Genomic DNA, 19,880 nt, shown 5'->3' with positions numbered 1-19,880 from the left:
AGGATTTCACTGTGTTGTGTGATGTATATGTGAGAAAAATAAAGACTTCTTTTAAATAACATTAATCACTTTTACATTTAATGCTCCATATTCGACAAAAAACATAAGAGATCACTTTAGCTTGATGCATACTGCAGAATGCATGAACCAGCATTTTTAGACACTATAAAATATCATATTAAATCATAAATCCTTGTGTTCATCAGAAAAGATTGTACTACTATAATATTTGAGTACAATGTAAATTATGTAAAAATATTCTTTATTGGGTCCTAAGAATATATATTCACTCATGCAATGCACGGCTAACTGCACACAACTTGTGGGGAGAGGGGTTTAATGTAAAGCCCACAGCTGGAGTGAGGTCCAGCTGATCTTCAGACACCCCTGGTGGAGGAGTGAAGCGGAAGTGCTGCAGTAAGGAGGTGAAGAAGAGAAAGAGTTCCATCCTGGCCAGACTCTCTCCCAAACACACCCTGCGTCCTGAAATCAGACAAGAACCTTTGAAATCAACAGAAATATGGAGCACAACATTCAGCGAACAAAAGCATAACCAACTACCTGCAGAAAAAGGCATGAAGGCATCATTCTTAACAAATCGGCCTTGCTCATCTAGGAAATGTGCCGGGTTAAAGGTCTGTGGGCTCTCCCATTGAGTCTCATCTTTCAACACAGATGTCAGAAGAGGAAGCACACAGGTACCCTGCAGTGAACAAGAGCTTATACATGTCAATACCTTTAGTCACATGTGTATAATTAAATAGTGTTAAATATCTAATAGTATAATCTATATAATAATAGTATAATCTAGTGTTATATGGATGTAATTAAAGATTAAAGTTTGGTCTGACCGAATTAGTCTTAGGACATACCACTATTATATCCTACATAATTTATTGACAATAAGAAGACCAAATTAACATACTGACCTTCTTGATGAAGAAGCCCTGGAATGTAACATCACAAGAAGTGGTGTGGGGGATACTCATGGGTAATATGTTAGCTAGTCTCTGAGTTTCATGGATCACTGCATCTGTGTAAGGCAAATTCTTTTTGTCCTCCACCACTGGCTGACGACCTTCAAGGACTCTATCAATCTCTTCCTGGACATGGTCTAGAAATAAGAAAAACTTTTTTTATACTGTTTTATAAACTAACATTCAAACAGTAGACTACCTGCAGCGGTTATTCTGTGGACAATACTTGAGTGTGTGAAATTTTACCCTGAATCTGAGGATACTTGGCCATAAGCAGAAGGCACCAGCGTAGTGTTGTGCTAGTGGTATCAGTACCAGCAGCAAACAGGTTGGAGACAGTTAGAATGAGATTCTCTTCATGAAAGAAGGTGTCTTTATCTCCAGCTTTCTGTCCAACAGAATCATTATATGTAACCATTAGCTAGTGTGACATGAGATGAACACAATGATTTATGATTTAATATGATATATTTTATAGTGTCTAAAAATGCTGGTTCATGCATTCTGCAGTATGCATCAAGCTAAAGTGATCTCATGTTTTTTGTAGAATATGGAGCATTAAATGTAAAAGTGATTAATGTTATAAGTGATTAATGTTAAAAGAAGTCTTTATTTTTCTCACATATACATTACAGCACAGTGAAATCCTTTTCTTTAAAGTGCATAGTTAGCTTTAAAAATCCTAGTTTGAGAAGTACAACAAATAAAGATGTTATGCTATCCCAGTTATGGGGAAAGCCCATATTCTAAATTAAAATCCTTGAATCTGGGTAACTATAAACTATATTTATTACATATTACTCATGCCTATTTATTTTGCTCACACAAATTTAGTATCTCTCTCTCTCTCTCTCTCTCAAAGTCAAAATGAAATTAAGTAAATATAAAAACCTTTTCATGCTCAAAATGTTTTTTCACATCACAGGATTTACCTCAGAATTCTTTTTGCGTATAAGAAAAGAGTCAACCAAGCCTCTGGTTTCCTCAAGATTTAGAGTCTCCTCCAAGTTCATGACCAAATCCTTTATTTGTTTTAGATTTTCAGCAAACTTTATCATCATAAGTTTCCGGTCCTTTAGCCAACCTCCAAGCCATGGAAACATATTATAGATCTACAAGTAAAATGTAGAATTAATGCTTCAAACATTCAGCAGGTCACAAATGTGCATGTGTACAAGGTGCGAATGTTTGACCCAGGTGCAGTCAGCAGTAAAATAGTTCCACCATCTAATTGATGATGACTGTCTTGTTCTCTGTTTCTGAGCTGCTGAGGACAGTGCTGAAGATTCTACCTGCAATTACTAAGCCTCTGAAGCTCTTTGGCCTTGTTGCAGCCTCTACACGGATGGAACTACATTCTTTCACCCTTTTAAACATTTTATCTGTGCTAGAAATTGATTTTTCAAATGTTTAGAATTGTGTTGATGAGAATATTACCTGTATAGAAGGTGAGCCACCAAGCTTGATGTTATCGTTGACCCGCTTAACCATTTCTTTGAACTGAGGGTCACTGTATTGAAACCTGCTTCCATAGACAATGGCAGAGATGACGTTTGAGGTGGCATAATTTAATGGCTGTGAAGTATCAAATGGTTTCCCTGTAAAGTAGTAAGCAACAGTTTAAATTAAAAAAAAAAATCCCTTTGTAAAAAATATCTAATTATTTAATTATCTAATGGTTAAAGTTACTGAAGTACACCAACCTAAATTAAATGTAAAGTTATTCATAGTAATGTTTGTGATACTTCTGTCTTAAAAAGAAATAAAATATTTCAGTTATCTTTTTTAGAAGTGCTTGTTTCTAATGAGTGCTTTAAAAGTAAGGTACATTTATAAGTGCTTTAAATGTAAGTACTTCTGAATTAGTATCTGAAATTAGAAATTAGAGCTGACATTGATTTATAGTATTAATGAAAGCACTGACAGTAATCTGTGTCTTATTGCTAATGAGAAAACCTACATTGTCTTTGCTGCACATCATGGATTTATTTACATAAACTCTAAACTGTGGCTAAAACAGTTATAGTTAAATATTACTTCAGTTTTTGTGGTTGTTAATTCAGTACAATTTTTAATATATCTTAATAAATTTTGACTTTTATGCAGCAATTGAATATGCAGAAATATAGTCTAAAATTTTGAAAAGTACTAATTGTTTAAAAATGTGAAATAGTGACTACATTTTAACTGACATTAAAGTCACATTACTGTAAGATTTTACCCTGTAAATCTTTCAACATTTCCCTCAAGTAGTGTGTTTCTTCTATGATTTTCTCCTCGCTCCCTCTTTTGCCCATCCCAAAGTCTCGAAGAGTGGTGAGAGAAAATCGTCTCATTTCTTTCCAGCTTTCACCATTGCTAAACAGAATTCCTTAAGTTGAAAGAGAAGATAATAAAGAGAAAATCTTGAAGTTTATTGGTGAGAGAGAGAGAGAAGCTTCTTAAATAGTAGATATCCTGAAAAATCATATATTTAATGCATAATACTGTAAGTATAATATATAAATCCTGTAATGAATATGTTGACTATTCTGAAAAGAGCTAAATGGATAATAAATTCCTCATTTTTAAATATGGAATAACTTATAAATACACTAGAATATATAAACAAATAAATACAGTATACCAAGACTGGAATGATTATCTTTCACCTTCAACAATTCTTTTTCTACAATTAAGCAGGGTGCTTAAATGGTTCTTCTTATTGCTTTATACATCATTACAGGCACAAAATACAGACACAAAAAAGAACCAGAGGCTGAGTGTGTTTCTGAAGTAAAACTTATTCACAAATGCAAAATTAACACACCGTGTTTACATTTATACAAACCAAGCTTCTCTCCTAAAAGATGTAATCAATTTTGTAGCAAATTGATAATAGAATGTCCATTGAAACCACTGAAAAATATGGTATATAAAATACACACATCTGTACACACACTCACATGCTAAACAACATGATGACTCTCTTACCATGTCCTTTGCTGATGTCAAAGAAAATGGGACTGATATCTCTGTTTCCGAAATCCTCTGAATTATTTACAAGTGCTTGTTTGACGGTTTGATATCCAGCTAAGACAACAACTTTCTTAGGCCCAAAATACACAGTGAATACTGATCCATATTTTTTTGACATCTGTAAAAGGAATCAAAGAGTAAAAGTCAGTTTGAATGCTTTTTTATTTGATTTATATTTGTGGATTAACTTGCTGTCACAACCAGGGGAGGAAAGGACCCGTACGCAGGATAGCTTCAAATGAACGGGGTTTAATAAATAATAAAGACAACACTGTAAAAGAAGGTAACTAAAACAATACAAATGACGACACTTAACAATGACTAACCGTAACTAATGATTCCGCGTTGCCGATGGCAGCTCACTTAAATACAAAAGATAATGAGACACAATTAGGAACAGGTGTAGAGACATGGAGGAGCAGACTAAGGCGGGGCAGACACATGACGGGAACGTAAACAAAAGGCACATGGCCAAAAGTCCGGGCTGAGACCTGACAGTACCCCCCCTTGAGGCGCAGCTTGTGAAGTGCCAAATCCCGGCAAGGTCCAGGAGGGGGTCCACTCGACGAGGTAGATAGGGAGGCAAGGAACACGGCGAAGGCAGATGGGGGGAGCAAGGCACACGGCAAGGCTGGTGAGGGGAGAAAGGGACACGGCAAGGGCGGTGAGGGGAGTAAGGCACACGGCGAGGTAGGTGGGGGGAGCAAGGCTCATGGCGAGGCAGGTGGGGGGAGCAAGGCTCATGGCAGTCCACAGCCGAGCAGAAGGGCCGAGCGACGCCCACAGCCAAGCGGAAAGGCCAAGCGATGTCCATAGCCGAGCTGAAGGGCCGAGTGGCGTCCACAGCCGAGCTGAAGGGCCGAGTGGCGTCCACAGCCGAGCTGAAGGGCCGGGCGACGTCCACAGCCGAGCTGAAGGGCCGAGCGATGTCCACAGCCGAGCTGAAGATCCTCCGTCACGGGCCTGTAACACCCCCCGCAGAAGAAGTGAAGCGAGGTCCTCCTCGGACGGAACCAAAAGTGGAGCGGCGTCTTTAACCGGAACAAATACAATCTCCCAGGACCTGAAGTGGGACATTCACATTGACTCCATTGTGAAAAAGGCAATGTGATTCGCCAGCTGAGGAAGTTCAACTTGCCACAGGATCTGCTGAAACAGTTCTACACTGCCATCATTGAATCCATCCTCTGCACATTAGTGACTGTCTGGTTCAGCTCAGCCACCAAATCTGACCTCAGGAGACTACAGAGGGTAGTCCGGAATGCTGAGTGAACCATCGGCACAACTGTCCCCACTCTCCAAGACCTGTACTTTTCCAGAGTGAGCAAAAGGGCAAAGACAATCACTCTGGACCCCTCACATCCAGCACACTCCCTCTTTGAACTGTTGTTACAGAGCCCTGAGCACCAGAAAGACCAGACATAGGAACAGTTTCTTCCCTCAGGCAATCCATTTGATGAACACTTAACACACACAGAACAAACCCTATTCTTACATTGTTTACACATACAGTACTCATTTATATTTCAATTTGCACATTTATATTTCAATTTGCACATTTTTTTCCACTGTACTGTACATACAACTGTCTATTATATATGTGTTATACTAAAATGCCTCACTATTTTATTACACTTTATTAAGCGTTAGAGTTCATTGTGACTTTAGACTTATGTTTACATTTCATTTATTTGAGTTTTCCTGGTTGTTGACATTTCTGTCTTAATAACTGAAGGGATTATGATAAGAGGAAGGTTAAGCTTAAAATAAAAATGTTTAAATGTAATATATTTTTCTCCTGGTCCTTATTTTAAATGGGTCATAAAAAAGTTCAATATCGACCAATATGAAACACTGATATCATGATACAGTTTTTGGCCATATTGCCCAGCCCTAGTTTATGAAGTAAATAACCATCTTCACCATCTGTCAAAGAACTGGAAGTTTGTATTCTTGAAGGATGGCCCAACTTATGGATGTCTTGCATGACAGCATTCCAAGAAGGATTAAAGCTATTTTTAAAAAAGGTGAAAGTAGCCCTACATTATACACTTAACGGTAATATTACAGTTTATTTCCAACCCTGACTATATAACCATGAGCCCTTGTCATTTGTATCTGTCATTTTGTCCAGAGGAGACATTACTGATGATTATTAATGTTGATTAACACTGACTAATACATATACATATATAATGCATATACACAAGTAAATCTTTATTTGGATATCGGTCATTTTTTGTCTGAAATCTGTTGCTTCAACAAACAATCTTTTGAAAACGAAGTGCTAATTATCTAATGCAAGTAAGAAGTGAAAACAACAACCAAGACACTCACTTCCCATAGTGACAGGTAGGGTCTCTTGAGGTTCAGCTGCAGCATGTTTCCCAGAACAGGTAGTGGTTTAGGACCCGGAGGCTCCTTGTTTTCTTGCTTAGAACTGGCGTTAAACGATAGAAAATAAACAATCAGGAGAAACACAAGACCAAGCGTGATGGCTGCAGTTGTAGGTTGCAGGATAAGAGCTTCCAACAAAGCCATTGCTAAAGAGGTAACGTGAAACAAACGTGTTCTGCACAAAACAAGTACAAAAACTACTCGGGTTGAAACACTTCTGGTTGGCTGGGTGTGGTAAAAGAACATTTTATAATAAAAGGCGGACTGAACCACCCTTAAATTTCCATTATATATATATAATATATATTTTTGTGTATGCTATATATATTTGTGTATCTTTTTATTATTTTGTTTAACCATTTTATTCTTTAATTTTATGAAACGTGTTTATTTATTCGTATGAGAAATTCATCCAAGTTTTAAATAAGTAAATAAAACTACATGGAGCGAGTTTTAAAGCGGACTATATTTACAATATGTATCAACATTTATACCATTAGTTATTAAAACGCATGTGGAACTCATTTATGTAGGATGTGTTGGAGTTCTGAATAGATTGTCCCCCTCCGTTGCACAAGATGGTATCGCCCAACTATTACCTCGCGCTGGGACAATAGTGATGGAAAGTTCGGTTCTTTTCCGCGAACCGGTTCTTTCGGACAGTTCGTTTTAATGAACCAGTTCAATAATCCAGTTCACCAGTTCTTTTACGTGCTGGCGTAATGACGTAATTCTACTGTTGACAGATGATCCAGAGCTTTCTGAGGTGATTTGAAGCTATGTATGTCGGTTTTGACACGTCCAGTGTAAACATCCTCAAGCCCACTCCAGGTGACTCAGCCCGGACAGTAGGCTTTTATTTATTTTACTTTGTTTAAACCTTTTCCTCATATTCCCATGCGTACAGTTTTACAGGGAAGAATTATGTTTCGCTATGCAAACAATAAATTGTGTGCAAATTATAAAAATTACATTCAGTGCATTCATTGGACTGCGTAATTTATTTTAATAAACAGACAGTAAGTTGTGGACGTAAAAAAACACCAAAATATTTCTTGTATACCAAAATATATTAAACTATGCATTCCAGTATAAAAAAAATGCTTAAAGGACAAGACACAAACTAAGTTTAATATGACACATTGTTCAGTCTCTGATCAAGCAAAATAAAGTTTTTTAAAAATGTACTTTAATTTTAGAACAATTTATTTAATGGTTATGGTCATTAAATTGTTTAAAGTTATTTAATTATGGTGTAAACATTTCCCTTAATTCAGAATAATGTTCTTATCTTAATACATTTGTGTAAGTAGCAATTGAAAATGTCCAATACTGATCTACATGCCCAATACTGATCAAGATTTAATATGAAAACAGTGGTTTTTGTATTAGAGACTACTTGTATGCAGGACACCACATTAGGTATGTATCTTCATGCTAATGTTTCAGCGGGTTTAATTTTGTAATGTGTATAAATTATGTTTGACTAAGCATAAGGTACTACACATACTTGTGTTAAACCAGTTACTCTGTGGGGACTAATAACTACATTTACATTTTCAGCATTTGGCAGATGCATTTATCCAGAGCGACGTACATAAGTGCTTAAACTAGATTTGCTAAACCTGCGCAATTTTGTGTAAAATTCCTGGACCTCACACCTACCAGCACCCCTACAGCTCCATTGTTCTCCTCTTTTTGTTGTGCAAATGCCCCCCATCACCTGTGAGGCCTGGCTCATTTGCATTTGTTCACTCAGAGTAGCTCAGATCCAAGGCAGGCCAAACCTCTGTCTGTGACGGAAACCTTCACGGCCTATCTATACAAAATGTTTAATTTATATAAAAAAAATTGTGTGCTAGGGTTTGTCATTGCCATAGTACATATCATATTTATATAACCCTTGTGCAGACCTGGGGTCTATTTGACTCATCTGGAAAGTTTAATGTGTCATAACTTGGGTTTCCTTCCACATATTTGCCTGAAATTTACCAGGATTGTTCCAAATTATGAACTTTGCAAGTAAAATTAATCTTGTCTTCCCGGGTCAATTTGACCCGGCCACATTTAGTGGGGCAATAGGTCACACTTTTGCCCTTTTCAGTGCAATGAACATACATACAGACACAAAAATGCACACATAAAATGTCCACTAACACACGCACTCAAAACACACACCACAGACACACACACCACACACACACACACACAAATTGGGCATTGCATCTCATTAGGCCTCCAGAAAAAAAATACACATTTGTAAATATTTCACACTTTTGAAATGCCTTTGCCAAGCAGAGGGCAAAATATGATCTACCGAAACACACACACACACACACACACACACACACACACACACACACACACACACACACACACACACACACACACACAGATGTTGTGTTTTCATATTCAAATCATAGCTTCAGTCAGCTTTGACCTGGGGATGTTTGACATACACCAGCCAGTGGTTATCCAAAATAATATTTAATAATTTCTGCTTATTTTACTTAAAATCATGGCATAATATCATGAGGTTTATTGTTTATAAATTAAATATAATAAAAAGCATAAGAGGTGTAAAGGTAGTTTTATTTTATTTTTAGTATTTTTAATTTATAAGAATTCAAGTCAATTTGACCTGGAAAAAACAGGTTTTATTATTTACTGACATTATAAATGGTCAAAATGGTTTCAAAACAATCTCCTGGCTTTCAAAGAGACAATGCCAAGAGATAGATTCATTTCAATTATGCAACACCTTCTAACAGACAAATTTGTTGCGGTCTCCAACATCTGGACATGCTTCAATAAGAACTGTGCTGAGAGTTTCACTCCAGGAAAACACATGACCATAGATGAACAGCTGTTCCCTACCATGGTTTGTTGTCCATTCACACAATATATCGCAAGCAAGCCAGACAAATTTGGTATCAAGTTCTGGATGGCCACGGATTTGGAGACCAAATATGTCTGCAATGCATCTCCTTACTTGGGAAAGTACCCCAGTCGCCCAGGGTCCAGCTTGCGTAGTGAAGCACAAGTGATTTGCTACTGCACTGGGCATTCCAATGTCCTCCTCTACCCACATAGTGCCCTCTTTTGTCGTCTGGCTCAGACAGGGCTTCCCAGTACCACGGTGCATCTTCTGTGGAGGCATGTTGGGTTCCTACTCCGTCTCAAAATTCACTTTTGGTGTTATAATTCATTGATGGCCAATGAAAATGAAATTACATCATTTTATTGATTATGTGTAAGGACATGTCAAAAGCCATGGACCATAACTTCACTCAGCTTATGACATTTGTCTACAAACATACATTGGAGACTGAAGTGTTAGCAAGTTTTCATTTTATTCATGTATTAGCAACTTTTCATTCTTTCCCAAGTAAGGGATGTCTCATACACACTCTTCTTCATGTCTCATACACACTCTTACTGTACCAAACACACTCCTCATGTCTCATACACACTCCTCTTCTAGGCAAAGGCATATCAAAAGTGTATCAAAAGGCATAATGAAATGCAATGCCCAATTTGTGTGTGCGTGTGTGTGTGTGTGTGTGTGTGTGTGTGTGTGTGTGTGTGTCTGTGGAGAACAAGATTAATTTTACTTGCAAAGCTCATAATTTGGAACAATCCTGGTAAATTTCAGGCAAATATGTGGAAGGAAACCCAGGTTATGACACATTAAACTTTCCAGATGAGTCAAATAGACCCCAGGTCTGTACAAGGGTTATATAACTATGATATGTACTATGGCAATGACAAACCTTAGCACACAATGTTTTATATAAATTAGAAAGACTATTTTGTATAGATAGGCCATGAAGGTTTCCGTCACAGACAGAGGTTTGGCCTGCCTTGGATCTGAGCTACTCAGAGTGAACAAATGCAAATGAGCCAGGCCTCACAGGTGATGGGGGCGTTTGCACAACAAAAGCAGGGCTGAAGAACTGTGAAAATCTCAACAGGGGGAATCACACCTCGGGACCTGCACCAGAAAATTAAAAATCCAGTAAACCTAGTGATAAATCTCTAACATTGTATACATTAATGCTGGCTCACTAGGTTCAGTGTTGTACAGTATAAAGTACTAGAAAGCAATATTTGAGTAAAAGTATCGTACTAGAAAAAGACTTTGGTAGAAGTGAAAGTCACCTTTTAGAATATTACTAAAGTAAAAGTCTTAAAGTATCTGATATATATATTGTACTTAAATATCAAAAGTAATTTTCTGATATTTTCTGATATTTATATGTACTTAAGTATATGAAGAAAAAAGTAAAATTTCAGTGATTTTCGGTAGGCATAACAGCAGGGGCGGTTCTAGGATTTCATCTTTAGGGGTTTTAGCCCTCAGTGAGAATTTAAAACAAGAAGAGTTTTATATTATATATCATATGACTACATAGTAAGCCAAAAGTTATGGTATTATTAAATGGCAAAAGTGGACACCAAAATTTTATGCAAGATGTATTGATGCCAGTCTTGTATCAAATCAGTTCATGTATGTGTGCATTCTCTACAAACAGTGTATCCAATGAATGCAGTTAATTAATATTTAATTAATTAATAATAAAAAAATTCACAAGTCAAAGACCAAATCAATAAATGTTATTTTTATTTAGTATTGATATTGCATTAATATTTTGTTTATGCTATCAACTCTGGTAATAAGAATAGTGACATTTAACTGCTTTTGGTTATAGATAAATGCCTCCAGCTCTGAGTGCGTGTGCACGCTGTGCGTACCTGTGCTGCTCCGTAGAGCGTGCGGACGTGCGTAATACAATCTAGGAGCAGTGATTCGCCAAACCTCACTTATTGCAGTCGCGCACATTTCTTATGATTTTATTTGGTAGTAACGAGTAACAAAGATGCTTAGTAGAAATATAGCGGATTAAAAGTATACATTTTATCTAGGAAATGTAGTGGAGTAAAAGTGAAAGTTGACATAAATTTAAATAGCGAAGTAAAGTACAGATACGTGAAATTTGTACTTAAGTACAGTAACAAAGTATTTTTACAAAGTTGTTGGAGTTGTTGGGGTCAACAAAGTTGTTGGAGTCCTGATCATCCCAAGCCAGACAATTAAATGTAATTCAATTTATTTGTATATTTTAACAATTCACATTGTCTCAATGCAGCTTTACAGAAGCATAGAAGAGAAGAGAAAATATACTTATTATTAATATTAATAATAAATGAATACATACATATAAAGTTTATAATTCATTTTAAAATATTATTTTAAAATGTAAAATATTATATATCTCTAACATTTATCTCTAATGAGCAAGCTGGACGAAACAATGGCAAAGAAAAACTCTCTGAGATGAGATGAGGAAGAAACCTTGAGAGGAACCAGGCTCAGAGGGGAACCCATTCACATTTGGGTGACACTGGACAGTAAATAACGTAAATGTAAATAATGTCATCTTTTCAAAAGTTTATAATTGTGCAACTGAGAGCTCCTGAGGAACTAATGGGTCAGCGCAGACTCTGATGCCTCTTTTCCACCGGAAAGAACCGGGTGCTGGTTCAGAGCTAGCGCTAGTTCTGGTGCAAAGTTGGTTCCACTGGCGAACCTTCTAAGAACCGGTTTGCCTTTCCACCGGCTAGAGAGCCATCACAGCGCCGAGTGTGACGTCACTGTATACGTGTCACGTGTCCCAGCAACGTTAGCGCAGCAGCGGCAAAAACAAACACAACAACAATGGCAGATGTTGCTTTACTGTTAATGCTCATGGCTTTGCGAACCTACACTGGCATCCAAACGCGGCGAATAAAACGTGTACGTTCAGCTCCGTGTAATCTGTATAAACGGAGGTTGTAATCGATGAAGTACATAACGTTATTTTATCGTTAACACAGAAAAAACGTTAGCCTTAGCATGTAGCTACCTACTATCATGTGTGCTGATAATGTATCATATCGCGGTAATGTAAAAGTGTATTAAACATTAGGAAACTTAAGGTACATTATCAAATGCGCTAACAGTAGCCCCGCCCCAAGCGGTTCTTAAGTCTAGACCAGCAACGTTTTGGCGCTACTTAAGAACCACTTTTCCTGGTTCGGAGCCGGTGCTTTGGCGGTCGAAACAGAAAGAACTGGTTCTAAATTAGGCTCTGGCTCCGAACCAGCACTCGAACTGCCTCGGTGGAAAAGGGGCATGAGTTCACCACAGACCCAACACTAATTCCTTCCTGCCAAAGTCTTCAAATGATTGCTGAAAAAGTCCAAACCATATGGCTGACTGAAACAATGGTTTAAGGCAGGGGTGGGCAAACATTTTGGCTCGTGGGCCACAATGGTTATTAAAACTAGAACGTACATTTCCTGAAGAAAATGTGAATGGCACTTGCACATGGCAAATCCCGGAGGCTAGTCGAGACGAGCATGTGACGCCATCTGAATACTCTTGAGGAAGTTTTCCTCATTGTGCTGAGTGTTTGTCCATGTTGTGCTAATTTTTTATTTACAGGTGACATCATCAAAATAATTATGAGGACATTCCCCACATTGTGCTGAGTGTTTTGATATGTCACATGTCCATGTTGTAAAAAGTTTTTGGATTTTGCATATTTGGGGGTGGGGCTGCGGCACAACCGGAAGGCCAGACGGTACACTAATTTAAAAGTTTGTTCAGAGTATCACCCTAAAGGAGCTGGCCGAGTTTGGTGTAGATAGTTTGAAAGCTTGCCGAGTCATAAACCTACAAATTTTATAACGAGAGTCTATGGGGAAAAAGGCCAATTTGAGACCCGGTACCGGAAGTACCGGTACTCGGATCACTTGTAAAAGTCATAGCACACCTCTCCTTAATGAGCCGGTCGATTTGACATGTCATTCATGCGTCTAGGACAAAAGCTGCGGGACAAATTACGCGCCGAAGTTTTGTCCGGCACATTAGTAATAATGTTGCTTTGCAAGCACCATTAATTTGACAGAGGGGCCGGGCCAGAATATGATATTGGTGTGTTTGTGTGAAATAATATAAATTAAATGTAAAAACCATTACATGAAAAGATTTAGCTTTTAACAGGCAGCAAAACACCACTGTGCTTAGTTTATTGTTTTACAAATTTATTAATTTAATAACGTAGTAATATACTCCCATTCAGTTTTAGTGGGAACAGTGTTGTTGGTCTCCTTTTTTTGCAAGTGCGTCAATGTCTGGCGTTATATTTGTTGTGTCAATTCTCAAGATAGATTGGATCACTTGGATCTGTGACAGGCTTTGTTGATGTTCATGACACTGAATGTCTATTCACACACATAGGTTGAACCAAACAATGTCAGCATCTTCTGTGCCATCCTCCGGAGGTTTGGAAACGTGGCTTCGTTAATTGAAGCATAAAAGTTTGCCTTTGCTCTCCGGACACAAGAGACCTGCTGTCTCAACCATGCATTCTTTTAAAAATTTGCCTTCGGAGAAAGGCTTACTGGCCTTTGCTAATTGGAATGCCAGCAAAAAACTTGCCTTAGTACTTGACTCTTGAATCGCAGTTTGTCTGTGAAAAAGATTTTGCTGAGTCTGTAAATTAGCCGTCAATCTCTGAGCTGGAGCCGCCCGTTCTTGTGGTTTACTAGCGTAGTTAGCATGTTTTGTGGCAAAATGACGGCTGATGTATTCTTTAAAAACTGCTACAGTTTCTTGGCATATCAGACATACAGCTGTTGATTGGACTTCAGTGAAAAAATATTTTGTTGAAAAAATATTTTGTTCCGTAATGCATTTACATTTACATTTACAGCATTTGGCAGACGCCCTTATCCAGAGCGACGTACATAAGTGCTTAAATCTCTAACATTGAATACATTAATGCTGGTTCACTAGGTTACATACTTAAGATACCATGAGTTTAAAACATTTGTTCAAAGTTACAATGAAAAAGTGTCAAAGTTTTTTTTGTAGTTTTTTTTTTTTTTTTTTAATGCAAAAGATAAGGAAAGAACTGCTAGTTGAAGTGTTTCCTGAATAAGTAGGTCTTCAATTGCCGCTTGAAAATAGCCAGTGACTCAGCTGTCCGGACCTCTAGGGGAAGTTCATTCATTTACATTTACAGCATTTAGCAGACACCCTTATCCAGAGTGACTTACAACTGAGCAACTGAGGGTTAAGGGCCTTGCTCAATGGCCCAGCAGTGACAGCTCTGTGGACCTAGGGTTCGAACCCATTACCTTCTGATCAGTAGCCCATCACCTTAACCACTGAGCTACCATGTCCCTTGGTGCCAGAACAGAGAAGAGTCTTGTAGTATACTTGCCTCTCACCCATGAGAGACTAAAACCTGGGGTAAATATATCTGACCAATTATGAATTGATTGTATATTAATCCAGTATTTGCTAAATTTGATGATAAGTTCCACAAGCTTAAATGTTTTGTGCCATTGTACAATAACTGTGTTCAGTTTTTATGCATAATGCACTTAAATAAATAAACTGGGTAAAAGTGTTATTGAAATTGCACATACGATTTAGGTTGTTTATAATATATTTTTGTAAAAGGACAATTCATTTAATATAAAGATTTTTATAATTTACTTCTTCTTTGCACTAATACAAAGAAAAAAGCGAATTTTGCTACGAGTTTACTGGTCTGGCCCCCTTGAGATCAGATTAAGCTGTATGCGGCCCCCAGACCAAAATGAGTTTGACACCCTTGCTGTATATGCTAGCATGCCTTTTAGTATGATTTCTGATAATAAATGACCCATAGATATATACACTAGATGCTGCCTTGGCAGACCTGCCAACCTTTTGTGTAGCAGATACGCATTTAGACATCAAAGTACGCTGGTACGATTTTTCACTTCAAAATACGCATTGTAAAAAAATGATTCCTTTGAGTACAACTGTCTGTGTATTTGCGCACCAGGCAATGCGCCTATTAGTGATGGCCAGTGCGTGAAGGACTCGTTCTTTTGAACCAGTTCTTTTTAGTGAACTGGATGAACCGGTTCACCAAATCGGACTGATTCGTTCTAAACAGTTTGCGTCTTGAGTCAGCGCTGATCCACAAGTTACTAAAGTTACTCACTTTCAGTCATGTCTGACAGTCGGTCCGACTCTAAATAAACTAATATCCTGGAGTATATGTAACTCCTGTACACTGAACTGACATGTTGTGCTGAGAGAACTGTGAGCTGTTGATACTGTGCATGCGTGAATTACTGAACCGATACAGCGAATCATCAGTACACTGAACTGAGAACTGCTTGTTTTGGACGTGTTTTTTTTAAATGCAAATGATAAGGAAAGAAGTGCTAGTTGAAGTGTTTCCTGAATAAGTAGGTCTTCAACCGCCGCTTGAAAATAGCCAGTGACTCAGCTGTCCGGACCTCTAGGGGAAGTTCATTCCACCACCTTGGTGCCAGAACAGAGAAGAGTCTTGTAGTATACTTGCCTCTTACCCTGAGAGATGGTGGAACCAGTCGAGCAGTGCTGGTAGATCGGAGGTTGCGGGGTGCAGTGCGAGGAATGATGAGGGCTTTGAGGTAAGAGGGAGCTGGTCCATTTTTGGCTTTGTAGGCCAGCATCAGTGTTTTGAATCGGATGCGTGCAGCTACCAGAAGCAAGTGGAGGGATCGCAGCAGCGGGGTGGTATGCGAGAACTTTGGCAGGTTGAAAACAAGCCGTGCAGCTGCATTTTGGATCATTTTCAGAGGACGGATTGCGTTCATAGGTAGACCTGCCAGCAGTGAATTGCAGTAATCCAGTCTAGAAATGACAAGAGACTGAACATGTACCTGAGCAGTCTGTGTGGACAAAAATGGCCGAATCCTTCTAATGTTGTAGAGAAGAAACCAACATGAGCGAGTCACATTAGCAACATGAGAGGAAAAGGACAGTTGATTGTAGGTTGTGAGCTGTGGCTGAAGGGGAGATCAGATCGTTGTGCAAGGATATGGCAAGATCATGACCTGGGGATGAATCACCTGGGATGAACAGCAGTTCAGTTTTGCTAGGATTGAGCTTTAACTAATGAGCAGTCATCCATGATGAAATTTCTGCCAGACATGCTGAGATACGGTCAGAAGCTGTGGCATCTAAGGGTGGGAAAGAGAAGATAAGTTGTGTATCATCAGCATAGCAGTGGTAAGAGAACCCATGTGATGAAATAACTTCCCCAAGAGAGTGAGTATACAGGGAGAAAAGAAGAGGACCAAGTACTGAGCCCTGTGGGACACCAGTGGAGAGTCTGCGTGGAGCAGATGTCACTCCCCTCCATGTTACCTGATATGAGGGTCCTTCCAGGTAGGAGGCAAACCATTCCCAGGCTGAGCCGCAAATCCCAAGACTCTTGAGGGTGGATAAATGTAATGATATGTAAATGTAAAGAAATGTAAATGATAAGAGAGTCTTGTGGTTGACCGTATCAAACGCTGCTGTTTGTGCTAAGTAAAAAGTTGTGATGAGTGAGCATGTGAACTTAACACTGACTAGCAAATGTGCCTGACCTCGCGCCGCGTCGCTGCAGTAAGTTGCTACTCAAAACATTTTTCCAAGGTTGGCAGGTCCTAAAAATGCGTCAAAACCGCCGCCATCTTTGTACGGTGCTCCTTTACCTCAAATGAATGCACGATGCCGGACTTCTGTGCTGCATATGGTTGTTCAAATGAAATAAATTTAAAAACCAGACAGCAAGGGATTACATTTTACAAGTGAGAATGTGTTTTATGAAATTGAATGTTAGGAAATTATATTCCTTGTTCAGTTTGTTTGTTTTAGTCCTTGGTTAATGACCGCAGCTAATCCTTGCTAGTTACTCATTAGTTTTTGACAGTTAGGAAAACCGACAATGTTTGTAGATTCCGAAGCTCTTAATAAGGACATTAAAATTGACCCATGCTTTTTTTGCTTAAAAGTGGAGATGTATGTTTTCCCTTATCTGTCAAACCTATTTTATTAGATTGTCCTGGACTTAACACAAGCAGAATGCTCTTTTATCAAGTTACTTCACTTAAAAACATGTTTAATGACATTATGTCTGAAAAGAGTTTGGATTTTTTTTATCTTATATTAATAAAAAAATGTATAATATGACTTGCTGTTTATATGTATTTTGTTTTTATTTTATTTATATGATATTTGTGTTTTTGTAATTGAATTTCTGCCATGAAAATAGCTTTTGATTGTTGACATGGCATTAAATAAAATAATCAGAATCTGAATCTGTTTGTAGATTCCCAAGTGATATACAGAGATGTCAGTCATGGACAATAGCACTCAGGACAGAGGGCTTCGAGCCAAAAGACCGCACCGTACTGTGCAGCTGTCATTTTCGGCCTGAAGATTTTGACGGGAGTGGGCAGACCATCCGTTTACGACAAGAAGCGACCCCATCCATTTTTAACTTTCCTGATCATCTTTCAAAGGTTTGTCACAGCATTTTCTTTAAAACAACGTTTTGTAATTTATTATGTGTTCCTATAAGCTCAAACTATTTCCCTTTTCTCCAGCAGCCTAGTTCATCCAGGTTAAGCAGAACATCAAACAAAGTAACTGAAGAATCTCCACACCCATTGTCCTACACACCTGTCAGGGGGCTTTTAAGACCAGACCTCTTTGATCAGTCATTCATAGTAAGTGAAATGATTTAAACACATTTGGATGCTTGGTGGATATAAAAGTGACATTTTAAAAAGTTAGGATACATGATTAAAGTTACTGAGTTTGTAAATTTTTTCAGGATCATACATATGCCTTTGACCCAGTTAAAGCAAAAGAGAAGTTGTTTGTGTCTCAGGAGAACGTTGAGAAGTTACAACGGGACTTGAGAAATGCAATGGACAGGGGAAGAAGAAAAAAGAAGACAGTTAGCTCCTTGTTGGAGGATTTAAAAAATAACAAGATGCTGACTGAGGAACTGGAGCAAAAGCTGAATTTCTACTCTGGTTGGCTGACTCGATTCACCCTCTTAAATGCACATGATCAATTGTCTCTAAATCAATCTGAAATATGTCTCTGTGAAACTATAATTTTTATTTTATTATTGTCTGCTATTTGTCTGCTAATTGTCATTTAGCAGACTCCCTTATTCAGAGTGACTTACAATTTGTTTCAATTTATACAACTAAGCAAAACCCCCAGTCTGCAAAAGCGTTCTCAAACATAACATTTAAATGAGTTTTGGTTTCTTATTAGACAGCCTCTCCAAATGTTAAAAAACAGACTCACCAGCTATAAGAGAAATATATGATGCAACACACAACATGGTTAATTGATATCTATTGATTTAGGTGTATATATATATATATATATATAGTCTTGCAATGGCCTGCTAGTACTTAGTATATTGAGATGCACCTTCAGACATTTTAGTCATTTTAGACATTTTTACTTAAGGAGGTGACAATATGAGAGAAGTGATATTGGAACTTAATTCTTTAGAGTAATGTGATGGTTAAATAACATGGGAATTAGTTGGTTTTAATGTGTGTGTGGATTAGAGGACTGGGAGTTTCAGTATAAACGTTTCAGGTTAGATGATGCTGTCAGACATGAAACTCACAGGACAAAGAGACTAGATTTTCAAATGATATTTTTCATTTAATAAATGTCCTTTTTGATTCCTGTTTATTGAGCCTGTGGTTAGAAGCTGTTTTTTCATGGATATTGGATCTTCGATTCCCCTCTTGGAATTAGTTTGAGTAGTAAAAGGATTTCACTATTAATTGTGTTTATAGTCACACAGTATATCTCTTAGGTTTCCTGAATTAGCTGAAGTTAGTTTTATTCAAATGTTCAAGCATTCCGGCCCTCTCGACCAGATTGTGTAACAGTTTCTTTTCACAAGCCATCAGACTCCTTAATAATAATTGAACTGATCTGTACTAAGCACAACACACACATGCACATCCATGGGCAAAAATCCCGGGGTAAATCTAAAATAACCATAATGACACAGTCTCTATGCTATAATAATGATAAAAACAAAGTTTTTCACTGTGGGACATGTCTTTATAAGTACAATTTGACTATTATTTGTGTCCCCCCTTCAAAAATTGCTCATGAGAAATTTTATATATATTGTCCCCCCCTACTGTTAAATGAAATTTACGCCCATGTGCACATCAACTGTATTTAATGCACAGACCTACAACAAACGAACACACACTTCCAATACATATCCATCAAACTGTTTACATGCTGGTTTTGCTCTTTGCACATGCTGTCTCACATTTCAGTCGTTTGCTGTTTTGCACAAACCAACATCTCAGGTAACTGCTGCTATAATTCTGTGTTCATTCGAGTATTTCTGCACACACAATATTGTTGAATATACAGTATTTATTTGAATATACAGTATACTGTTTCTGTTTATTCTCTTTTGTGTATTGTCTTTTGGGTATTGTCTTGTTTTTTTTTTTTGTTTGCACTGTCTTGTCTGTCCTGTTTGTCTTGTCCTGCACTGTTTGCACCAGGTTTCACATATTCACTTTATGTGGCTAAGACTTACTTACTAAGTTCTTAGCCCT

At 37.9% G+C, this 19,880-nt stretch overlaps 2 protein-coding genes across 6 annotated transcripts; one reads left to right on the top strand and one right to left on the bottom strand.

Annotated features, from left to right (window-relative positions):
• Window positions 1–56: 56 nt before the first annotated feature.
• On the bottom strand, window positions 57–6,622 carry LOC113639619 (cytochrome P450 2K1-like). 2 transcript variants are annotated; one of them, XM_047800715.1, is made up of 9 exons: window positions 6,333–6,621; window positions 3,951–4,113; window positions 3,199–3,348; window positions 2,415–2,575; window positions 1,910–2,089; window positions 1,224–1,365; window positions 930–1,114; window positions 562–703; window positions 57–483 (listed from the first exon to the last, which is right to left on the bottom strand). In XM_047800715.1, the coding sequence occupies exons 1-9, from the start codon at window positions 6,534–6,536 to the stop codon at window positions 287–289; spliced, it is 1,524 nt and encodes a 507-aa protein (XP_047656671.1). In that variant the 5' UTR covers window positions 6,537–6,621; the 3' UTR covers window positions 57–286. The 2 variants fall into 2 exon arrangements, with proteins under 2 accessions (XP_047656671.1, XP_047656672.1); XM_047800716.1 differs by lacking the exon at window positions 1,910–2,089 and having other exon boundaries at window positions 6,333–6,622.
• Window positions 6,437–19,636, top strand: LOC113639532 (THAP domain-containing protein 2-like). 4 transcript variants are annotated; one of them, XR_007137901.1, is made up of 4 exons: window positions 6,437–6,546; window positions 17,585–17,777; window positions 17,862–17,984; window positions 18,092–19,636. XR_007137901.1 is itself a non-coding variant. In XM_047800720.1 (4 exons), the coding sequence occupies exons 1-4, from the start codon at window positions 7,139–7,141 to the stop codon at window positions 18,425–18,427; spliced, it is 669 nt and encodes a 222-aa protein (XP_047656676.1). In that variant the 5' UTR covers window positions 6,768–7,138; the 3' UTR covers window positions 18,428–19,636. The 4 variants fall into 4 exon arrangements, 2 of the variants coding, with proteins under 2 accessions (XP_047656676.1, XP_026997235.2); XR_007137902.1 differs by lacking the exon at window positions 6,437–6,546 and adding an exon at window positions 6,768–7,223; XM_047800720.1 differs by lacking the exon at window positions 6,437–6,546 and adding an exon at window positions 6,768–7,158 and having other exon boundaries at window positions 17,865–17,984.
• Window positions 19,637–19,880: the final 244 nt, after the last annotated feature.

The sequence above is a fragment of the Tachysurus fulvidraco genome, chromosome 15, assembly GCF_022655615.1.
Source record: "Tachysurus fulvidraco isolate hzauxx_2018 chromosome 15, HZAU_PFXX_2.0, whole genome shotgun sequence".
In the NCBI taxonomy this organism is placed as follows: Eukaryota; Metazoa; Chordata; class Actinopteri; order Siluriformes; family Bagridae; genus Tachysurus; species Tachysurus fulvidraco.
Note: the sequence above shows the minus strand (reverse complement) of the source record. Positions and strands in the feature narration are given on the sequence as shown.